Source organism: Perca fluviatilis, chromosome 14 (genome assembly GCF_010015445.1).
Source record: "Perca fluviatilis chromosome 14, GENO_Pfluv_1.0, whole genome shotgun sequence".
Lineage (NCBI taxonomy): Eukaryota > Metazoa > Chordata > Actinopteri > Perciformes > Percidae > Perca > Perca fluviatilis.
In genome coordinates, this window is record NC_053125.1 from 24115142 (window position 1) to 24126855 (window position 11714).

General features: G+C 40.3%; 1 protein-coding gene across 1 annotated transcript; it reads right to left on the reverse strand.

The window, feature by feature from the left end:
* Positions 1–773: 773 nt before the first annotated feature.
* Positions 774–11010, reverse strand: tmem185 (transmembrane protein 185). The gene is made up of 7 exons (XM_039823146.1): positions 10761–11010; positions 9514–9690; positions 8253–8460; positions 6734–6817; positions 6327–6503; positions 4445–4568; positions 774–3534 (listed from the first exon to the last, which is right to left on the reverse strand). The coding sequence occupies exons 1-7, from the start codon at positions 10796–10798 to the stop codon at positions 3284–3286; spliced, it is 1059 nt and encodes a 352-aa protein (XP_039679080.1). The 5' UTR covers positions 10799–11010; the 3' UTR covers positions 774–3283.
* Positions 11011–11714: the final 704 nt, after the last annotated feature.

Consider the following 11714-nt stretch of genomic DNA (forward strand, 5'->3'; position numbering starts at 1 on the left):
ATTATACTACACTATGACTTTTGTCCGTTTTTTTTTTACATACTATACGATCAACTTTTTTCGTCTTACAATACTATGACATTTTCCGCCGTATTATAGTATGACTTTTTTCCAAATACTATACTATGACTTTTATTATACTACACTGACTTTTTTCCGTTTTTACATACTATACGATCACTTTTTCCACTTCTTACGAGATTTGGATTTGGATATACGTGACTTTTTTCGACAAACTATAGTATGAATACTTTTGACATACTATACTATGACTTTTTTCGACATACTATGCTATACTTTTTTTCGACATACTATGCTATACTTTTTTTCGACATACTATACTGAGTTTTTTCCAACTTTTTTCGTCTTACAATACTATGACATTTTCTGCCGTATTATAGTATGACTTTTTTCCACATACTATGACTTTTATTATACTACACTATGACTTTTTTTTTTTTTTTTTTTACATACTATACGATCACTTTTTTCGAGATACTTTAATGTGACTTTTTTCGACAAACTATATTATGAATACTTTTGACATACTATACTATGACTTTTTTCGACACTATACTTTGACTTTTCATTTCGACATAATATACTATACAATGACTATTTAATGACTTTTTTCAACATACTATACTATGACTTTTCGATTTACAATACAGACTTTTTATTTTATGGCATAGCTATAGTTTGACATTTTTTCGACATACTTGTGGATTCCAAGTTATCGTTTTACGTGCAGCATAAAGGAGGAGTGTAGGGAGTAAATCAGACCAATTTAATGGAAAAGAGACACGTAGAAAAAATGTACACACAGCATGCTGGACACTCCAGCAATCAGTTTGTCCAACAAAAAAAAAAAAAAAATGAAAAGAAATGGGGATGATTGTTTTTGCTTTTCTGAGTAACTTGATAACTTGAGGAAATATGGTAATGTAAACACACACATAGGGAGTCTCGGGAGTTATATTTTCTACTTATTAGATGTGGATAGGAAAAAAAAAAAAAAGTATTTGCAATTTGTTATAGTTTGAGTTTCATTTTCTACAGTATACTACAAGAATAATGTGAAAGCTGCTAAATGACAACACAACGATGCACATCATCAGTCCCATATGGGAGGTACAGTATTTGCCACATTCCTTACGTTTTTTGAATCACAGAAAGCCTTGACAATCACTGAAAACCCCATGATTATCTTATTTTTGTGTCCTCGTTAAATATGTTAACTCTCGGCGCAGATTGTACTACAAGATGAATTGAAACAGATGTGGATGATTGTTTGCAAATACTCCTTTTTTTTTTTTTTCTTTAACCCTGCCATCTCCACTCTGGTCCCTAATGTGACTTATGTTATTTACACACACAAAAAACAGGAATACAAAAAAAAACTGATTAACAAAGTGCTTTTTTTTTCTTTCCATTGTTCTCTTTTAAAAAGGTTCAATTTCTTTTCAGGTATATTTTTTTTAATACAATATTTGCATGACAAAAACCCACTGAAAGAGTCACTTTAATAATTCAGCCTGTCCATACTGGTGCAGTGCAAGAGATGGGGGGACGAAATCCACAGTTCTCGTTCTGTGCAGGTGTGCATTCTAACGCTGGGCTGAAGCTAATGGGAGACTTCAGCAGTCTCAGTTACAACCCTTTTAGTGCGACATCCCCTCTGTGTTGGCATATCCTACGCAGCCCTCACACGGACACACTCTCACATGAAACACAAAGAGGACATTTCACACTTGCTGCATTATTTTTTTAACAAACGGTGGATTTGGTTCCCGACGTGTCTTGAGTTGGTGTGAAGGACGGCAGGAATCCCTACACAGCCGGTACGAAGTATGAACAGAAGGAACGATTACCGAGACCGGCAGAGCTCCGCCGAGGCCAGGTGGTGCGTTCGCAAGCTCCACGGATGGTCCCGTTTTCCGAGGTGGGAAGTCTCGACTTTAGCGTGTCCCCGTGAGCTTTAGGTCGTGATGTGGAAACGACATCGACGCTGCAAAGACGATGTGTTGCTTTTTTTTTTTTTTTTTTGTATTGCTCAGAGTGTTTAAACGACACGTCGATAGCGGTGTCCAGTATTTTTGCGTGACGACGAAGGGAAAGGGAAGCGGAATAGGGGAGTCGTGAAATATAATCGGAAAGACATTTTTCCCGATTAGTCCGACACCAAATGAATGAAAAGGACTTTTTTTTTTTTTTTTTTTTCGCCACTGTGAACAAATGTTCTTGGGGGAATTGTTGGGTCTCTGTAAGTTGAAGTGTGAAGTGAGGTCTAGACCTGTTCTGTATCTGTAAAGGCTCCTGTGATAACGTCGGTTATGATTTGATATATAAATTAAATGGAATTTGAATGTAGCGCAAATGCCCCACAATGTTGACGAAAGTGGAAGAAAAAAAATAGTTGCGTATCCGCGACATGATTCGGGTCCCCTCCAAAATCGATGGTGGAAGGGTGTGGCATGAAAATCAGGAGAATAGTTATAGTAATCTTGCCGACAGAGGGACAGAAACAAACCGAGACGAAGAGCATAACCGCCTTGGCGAAGGTACTAGCTCTTTCAGTATACATATATACGGGCATGCAAATATTGTACCAAGAACCTGAAAAAAAAATAAATAAATAAAAGAAGCTGAACCTTTCTTTTAACTCCACCTCCCCTTTGTTTCTCCAACCTGCATGGTCAAAAGTGGAAACGGGAGAAGAAAAAGATCCCAAATTCAAGCTGGTCTCTCCAATGGTCCCCATCTTAAAAGCAAGACGAGCGCCATCTTGGCTTTAGGTTTGTCTGAATCAGTGATCGACCGCTGTTAACGGAGTCAAATGTTCAAGTCTACGCAGATCCAGCTCTTCTCGTCATCGTTCGTGTCAACCTAAGTAGTTAGATCCAAGTGAATCGGAGACAATTCTGTTGTCAATTTCCCCCAAAATGTCCATCGTAAAAATGGATACAACTGGGAGTGAGCAACACAGTGAAACTTCATCTACGGATAAAAAAAAACCACAACAAAGAAGTCCTTTCTTTTGGTTCCATGATTCGATCTTCGACAGAGTTAGGCAGGGCAGTCTTTACTATAATGGATCCATTAGTGTTCCGTCACCATGTTGGCTCTAGTGTGTTCGGTCTCGGCAGCCGTGCTAACGCAGAGTTTAGGCCAGGGGACCAAATCCTTCGGTGAAACCAAAAGAAAACGCAGTGTCCTCTGCTGTTTTTGGCTTCGCGACTCGAACCCGTCAGTACAGCAGTCCCCTTCTCGCTCCGATAGGCGCTTAGTCGGGCATGTCGATGCAGAGTTTGGGCGGCGGGACAAAGTATTTCCCGGGGCTCTGTGTGATCACCACGCCGGTCTTCTTGTGGAACATGGGCGCGATCTTTGGCGGCGGTTCGGGGATGGGCAGGTCCTCGGCCGCCTCGGGGTCCTCGCTGCGCTGGAGGTCGTAGGACACGTTGCCGTACTCTCGCAGGAAGGGGAGGAGCTCCAACAGGAAGTGGCAGAAGTCCTTACGGATGCCAAACCACCCTAAAAAAAAGGAAGATCAGGACAGAGGGGAACTTAATGGCGCAGAAATAACAATCATCGGTACTTGCCAACTACCACAGGTGCACAACAATACAGCGTATGACATCTAAGAATTTCACTTTTTATGATTATGTGACAATAAAACTTGCGTTGCTGGTTCCAGCTTCTGACAATCTTTTGGTTTTATGCTTTTGGTCGGACAAAAAAACAACAACAACCAAAGTAATCATTTGAAGACATCACTACGTTGGCCGAGCTGAAACGTTTAGTCAGTTAATCAATTATCGGCTGACATAAAAATGTACTATTTTGACAACCAAGTAACCATTTTAAAAAGGAGAACTCCGGCCGATTTTGACCTGAATCTTGATCGCTGTATATCTCCGAGTACTGTCGATAGAAGAAGAAAAAAAAACTAGCAAAATCGGTGCTAGCAAACTGGAGTTGCTGCAGCTACGTCCAGAGGTCCCAGTTAGCTAAAATGCCAGTAGTCGGGGCATCTCATAAAGAGTGCCTTTGTGCCTCTTAACAGACACAAAATGCAATTAAAATGTCTGTGCAACATAAACAGGGCCCTTACGTGACAACAAGATGCGTTTTCAACTCAGACATTGTGAAGAAACCTTTTAAATTCAAAGTTTGTGTGTCAATAATACAAATAATTGTTAGTTGCTGCCCTAGAATTGACAAACAAAGCTTTCTGCATGATATAAGTAAACATATAGGTATATAGCAGTATAAGTCAACAAGATACAAAAGATACAAATTATTTGATCAATACTGTGTAGATAGTAAGGTTTTACAAAAAGCTACATGAAGGTAAAGTTATTAAAGAAATAGTTCTACTGTACACAGAAGCAGTGGAGGCATCTAGCAGCCCACAGCCCCATCACTGGCTTTAAATACTCACAGTGGTTTCCTCCCTTCTGGCCAAACGTGGTGGCCATGAGTGTGAGCAGGGAGAGCCAGAGAGGGACGAACACACACACGTAGCTCAGGCTGTTGTGGCCGTCCAGCTTGTGCACCAGAAGGATCTGAAGAGACACAGGATGTTAGAAGTCAAAGGCTGTCATTAGGAGGCAAACCTGCAATGCAGCAAATTGGTGCAAAGTTGTGCGTAAATGTGCACACGCATGCAGGAGGTATTTATAAGTATTCTCAACCACTGCCTAAAGGCTCCTGCACACTGCCTGCATGGTCGCGAGCGTGTCAGCAGCGTGGCATGTCCGTTTTTATTTCGGCTCCCATGTTAACAGGTTAGAGCGTACACACTTCAGCTGAAAACGCGTGCATGCCAGAAATAGAACCGACACCTATTTTTCACGTGACACGCAAGCGTGTTGGAAGCATTTCCAGGCAAAATAGAATAGGAAAAGATGTTTATATGTCATTTTGACACAAATACATTTAATAAATAACTTCTTTTTTTTTTTTTTTACTATTTTCGACATACTTTATACTGTGACTTATTTGTGACATTTTTATGGCAGGCTATAGTTTTACATTTTTTCGACATACTGGTGGATTCCCAGTAATCTAGGTAGTTTAACTTGCAGCATAAAGGAAGAGTGTAAATCAGACCGATTTAATGGGAAAATAAGACAACATGAAGAAAAAATGTACACAGAGCATCCTGGACACTCCAGCAAACAGGTTGTCCAAAGAATTAGAAATGGGGATGATTGTTTTTGCTTTCCTAAGTAACTTGGAAACATGAGGAAATTTAGATTTGTACTTTTTTTCCACATTTTGTCCAAGACTAAGCCATAAGGTATTTATAATTTCCAGAACATCCTGTATGCCGTTTGAATCGACTTTTAAAAAAAGGCGTGTTTTCAGCCAGTAGAGGGCAGGCTAATTCTATTATTATTATAGCACTTTGGTTTGATAGATACTGTAATCAGGGCTCCAGACTGCGACCAAATGGTCGCATTTTGCAACCAAAATTTGAGAGTGTGCGACTGAATTTTACATCCACTCACACATGTGCGACCAGTAAATTTGCCCCCTTTTTTTACACGTTAAAGGTTGAAATGTCGGTACCTGAGAGCGCGTAAGCACAAGCTTATCTGTCCTCTCTGAAAATTGACAGAGAGCAGAGCTCTGACACAAACACACACACTCGCACACACGCAGAGCTGCAAACTACGTCGGCTCTGCAGTTTTGTTGAAGTCACAGTGAATCACGGAAATGCCGATAAAGTGGTTTCAAGTGTGGTTACAGTTTTTCATAACTTCAAGCAGACAGAGTTTGCTGCGATAGGATATTAATGGCGAGCCAAAAGCGGTCTCGGTGCTGTTGAAGTTACACTTCCTCGAATACGAGCAGGCACAACAGTGGTTTCTGTGCCCTGGTGACTGACTGACAGGCTGAGGTTGTAAGGCATCTTCAAAAGTGACACTGAATTTGAAACAGCACATTGTAATTTCTGCATCTATTATCAAAGTATTTATTAGTAATACAGTGGAAATTAGTAGAAATGTGAATATTTGGTTAGCAGGTGTGTGCCCATACATTTTCTGGTTGTGCCCCTAAAATTTTCAGTTGGGTGCTCCTAGTGAAAAAAGTTAGTCTGGAGCCCTGACTGTAATTGTGATTATCAAATTAGTGTTTGGAGATAATCGTTAACTACTTGAAAAGGTGTAATTTAGGTTTAGAAAAATGCATAAACAGAAGATGTATCTGAAATAACTAATAGCCTATTTCATACAATCACAATTTGTCTTAAACAGGCTTAAACAAATGAAATACAACACACCAAAGGTAATAAACTCTAGTAGTGACAACTCACCTCAAAGGTGAGGAGCGGGACGACGATGGTCATCCAGCTGATTGCCATGGTGATGTGAGTCCGCCGTTGCTCGGCGATGATGTCAATGGAGCGCAGGAAGAGGACAGACCAGATGATGTAGTAGAGGACAACAAGGCACAGGAAGGACATCAGGATCCACAGTGGGACACACACCACCTGCAGCGCACAGACACACACAGACACACACAGACACACACAGACACACACACATTAAAGTAGATGAAGGTAAGGACAATGTTATCACCTTACACTTTAACACATGGTTGGAGAACAACACAGAAAACACCCCATCCTGTGAAAGCATAATATAAAAATGGATAAATGGATGCGAGTGTGTAAAATAAAAGCACTGGGCAATCTCTGATGATCTACTTTGTGTATCTCACCAGCCAAGGCCAGTTGATGATCCTGTCGAGCCTCAGGGCGATGAAGATGAACTGAAGAATGTTAACTGAACACAACACCTCCAACTGAGAAGAGAAAAAAACAAACACAGAATATCAGCACTATACTAATTTTTCAAACCTATCACACACATATTTCATATTTTCTGAAATAAATGTCTGCACATGGGCGAGGACACAGAAATGTAACCGCTAACTTTGTCAAATGTTGTCTTGTGTGGGGAACTAAAGGGATTACAGTGTCCATTGTGACTAGTGCATCATACACTGACTAGGGTTGGGTAGCGTTTGGATTTTTACGATTCTGATGCCGAACCGGTACTTTTAAAACGATTCCGATTCATATACCGATTCTTGAAAAACTGAAAAATGACATCAAAGATGTAATGTGTTTACTAGCGATCACATGCAGTGAATGGTTAATACGCTTTTACATCCTTTTTGCATATGTAATATTTCAGTCGACACATTAAGTGGAACCAAAATGAGGAACTGAAATTTGTGTTCTAATTCGGTCCGATTTCGTTGCGTAGGAACAGGTTCCATAATGGAACCGGGTTTCGGTACCCAACCCTAACACTGACACGTCAAATTGGCTGCTTTTCGTTGCAAATTATTCTCCTCACTCGCACAACAAGCATTCTTTTTTTTTGGGGGGGGGGGGCTTTTCCCTTTATTATAGTGACAGTGATAGACATGAAAGGGGGAGAGAGATGGAGGACGACACACAGCAAAGGGCAGCGCCGCTGCAGGACTCAGACACCATGGGGTGAACGCTCTTACTGGGTGAGCTAGAGGCCGCCCCGCAAAAAAGCATTCTTTAAACTAGGGCTGAGTACTGTACTTAGATACTTTTTAGACACAATCAAATTGCCTCCGTTGTATCTAAAAATGCTTCGTCATTCAATACCAAAGTTCAATACCTAAAGGAGTAAATCTCACCAGCATCAGTGAGCCAATAAAGCATGCAGCATGTTTCTATAAAGATCTAATAGTCCTGGTGATTGGCTGGGTAGACAGGCAGGAAGAACACTACGTTATGCACAGAGACGACTCACGTCTGTGTGTGTGTTGTTACATTTTGATAGGCTTTACAGGATTACAGTGTGTGTCACATAGATGTAAAAGAACTAAAAAGTAAAGATTCATGCGGTAAAGTTTCTTTTTAAAATAGATTTATAAAATTGGTCTCGAAAAAAAGTGTTGTTTAAGAACCGGTATAGAATACATGGTATCTGTACTGGTATTGAGATTTATTTTTATGATATGCTGCCCTGCATAAAACATACTCTTCATACTGGGAAAAATAAAATATTCAACTCCAGTCCTAATGTTAATCTTTGTGTCAATACTGCCTGTATATGAGAAGTCTCTGTATGTATAAAACATTTCTGAACCCTCTCCTAACACAGGCAAACTCAAACTATCTAGCCACAGTTGCAATTGTGTTTGGCCGTGATTTTGCATTGATTTCCTACTCTGGTCTCGGTGTACCCCTTACCTCGAGCGAGCGGTCGTGTCTGAACCCCCAGACGCAGGCTGCTACAGAGACGGGCGACACGAAGAAGAGAGGCATGAAGACGAGAAGCCAGAAGTAATTTCCCCTCGCCACGCGGTCGCATACTAACACCTCAAACATCAGCAGCAGGACGTGGAGCCCCACTGCGATCAGCATGGCCTTGAACTCCACACATGTCTCCCCTTCAGCCCTAAGAGAGAATACATTGAGATCAAACCATCAGGTTCATCCATACTGACACTGATGAGTCCTGCGATTAAATTTCATGGTGCTAACCAAACACACACAATCACACACAATAAAGATTATAATATAATTAGTATTATAATATCTTTTTTTAGAAGAAGAATGTCTTTCATTTATCCCGCTAGGGGAAATTGACAATTTCCACTCTGTTAGTACAGTTGCACACATATTAAACACAGGCCTGAATTACAAACATGATCAGGACCTATACATGCTAAACACACTAATGGAGAGATGTCAGAATGAGGGGGCTGCTACTTGGGGGTTTGGTGCCTTGCTCAAGAGCACCTTGGCAGTGCCCAGGAGGGCAGTGTACAAAATCCCATCAGCATCACTTAGCCAATGAGCACACAGCATGCTTTTACCAAGATCTAATAATGTTTGCGATTGGACTGTCTCATATTACAGGTCATAGAGGCATGCAATTATTGCCTACAGATGTAACTTGTTAATTTCGTGTCTGCTTTGTTTAGACTCCGTTACATTCAGGAAGTGTATTTCATTTTTTTATTTAAGAGCAGACACAATAAAGAGGGGAGTTCATATATATCTCATTGAATTTCTCAATGAAAATCATGTGTAGCAATATATGATAATATTGAGGTTATGACACATCGCGATATCGAACTGATTCAAATCTTAGAAAGGATAATTGTAATGGAATTGAATCCTGAGTCCAGTGAAGATTCCCACCCACAGTGTGTGTGAGTGTTTTTTGTTTTGAGAGGCGTGACTACAGTGTGTGTCACATTAGTGGGAAAAAAGGATTTGTTTCATAATGTATAATGTTGTAATTTATTTTTATTAAAATAGATTTTATAAAATTGATATCGGAAAAAGGTATTGTATCAGGAAGAGGTGTCAAATTTCTAAACGATATCCACCCCTACTAATGACATGCATACTTTGTGGATGTACACTAAATGCATGATTAAGTAAACAATTTAATGTGCTGGACAGTATTGTGCAAACCACGTTAATGTGTGAGAGAGTCTACCTGTACTGGGGGTTGTGTGCCCAGACTCCAGTGCCCACAGAGGCCCCAATGATGACCAACAGCTTCCACAGCCATATCGGGGTGAACACAGCCCAGTAGCTCCACTGGATGACTCCATCCAGCCTCAAGGAGAGCAACACGGAGAAGAGCAGCAGACAGGAGTAGATCAGGAACTTACTGCAACAGGGAAGAGAGAGAGAGACATGTTTGACTCCTGACGTTAATGTAAAGAAGCAGCCTGTTCGTACTCCTGTGAGTACTGACGGTTACAGGTATTGAAGGAGCATCTCTAATCAATTAAGATTTTTCTTAAAAACAATGTGTGCAAGTGAAATATATTGAAAAAAAGAGAAGCATAACTGAAATTTGCTGTAATCAGTGTCCACATTTGTGGGAAAAAATAGGCTAATATAAAAAGACAAACTTGAAAGTTATGATGGTTGAGACAGGAGACAGTGGTAATATCAGTCATGGGTGCAAATGAATAAATAGACAAAAGTATTTGGCTAGGGCTTAGAATGTGAAAATTAGATAGATGGACGAAAAAAAGGTTCATAGTTCACTTCTATAGCCTTATTTATGTATAAAGAACATAAGAGAAATGTCATTAGAGATTAGACATGTTTCAAACATATTTGCTGATTCAGAGTTATAAAATAAAAATAAAAATCGTTTAACTATGAAGCCTTTTGCAAATATAAATGTAAATATATGCCTGCAGGTTGATTGCACTCCATTTATAACGTCCATTATTAAAGGAATCCATAATTGGTGTTTTTTTAGTATTACAACTTTTGGACAGTTTTAGTAGTAATTTTAAGCCTGGGCTCGTTGCTCTTGAGGGCCTTTAAATCTCATTAAGATATTCATAACTGTAACTGTTATGTGCAACCTAAAAACAACGTGTCACGCATTATTAAGCTAAGTATGGACACTGAAAACATGCGTGAAGTTTGGACTTAACAGCTACAGTCAACGTTTATTGCAGATTACATTAACCTAGCGTCATCTTAGCTAGCATGCTAGCTAGGCCTTGTTTAGCCAGATAAATTATTTTCGCTTCTTTTAGCCACTGCACTTACACTTACTTTATATATTACTTTATCTGTTCAGCTATGAGGAATAAGTGTGTTTTATTCCACCCGTATGAAATAAACGTTTTCAGCATGTTTTCCCTTCGGCAGGCAGCGCAACAACAACAGCGACACAGTTAGCTACAGTGCTAGCTAGGTCGTAGCTAAAGGTACCTGGGGTTGAAGTCCTGAAAGAGTCCTCTCAAATTCATGTTGTAAAAAGGCTGGTTGGCTACCCAACATTAGTTCCCCGTATCGTTAGCTAACTCACCGCCTAACCTGTATGCTACACATGGTAATTTAGGTGGTAGTTGAGCTTTTTAGGTTCGGTTTTCATTACAGCTATTTTGCTAGTGGTGTGTTTTGTTTTTTTCCCCGTCGGACGGAAATGACGGAACTACACACAGAGGCGAAGTCCCTCCTCTTCTTCTTCTTCTGTTGGCTTTCCGGCAGACTAGATGCCTCGTGGCATATTGCTGCCTCCCACAGGATATTTTATGCACTAGTCAAAAGTATTGTCAGCTTCAGTGGAGTAGTCCTGTCGCAGAGATGTAATCCATGACGGCTTCCACTATCTCACATTTATATTCAGGGGGATTTAATAAGTCTCTCAATGTCATGTGTTGTATTCCCATGTGACATAGCGCAGTGGACAACTGTCCTCTTTCATCTTTGTACCAAAGACAGTCCAAAAGAACATGTTGCACAGTTTGTTTTAGTTTACATGTTCCACACAATCCATCTTCATGTTTACCCATCTTTGCCAGATCCCATGCCAGACCACAATGCCCGAGTCTAAGCCTAGTCATTATGACGGAGTGTCTTCTGCCTTTACCCAAATAACCTTGCTCTGCCGGTACCTTATCTTGAATTGAAAAATAATGACGGCCCCTCTTTTCATTTTCCCACTTCCTCTGCCACACTGCTATAGAATTTTTCTTAATGACAGACCGGCACTCAGATATCCCAACACATACCCTTAACTCAATTTCTCTTTTCAATGCCATTTTAGCTGCCTTATCTGCCGTCTCATTCCCCTCTACCCCAACATGAGCAGGCACCCACAGAAATCCCACCAATCCTCCAGCCTTCTCGATCTTATACAATAGAGCCATCACTTCCATAACC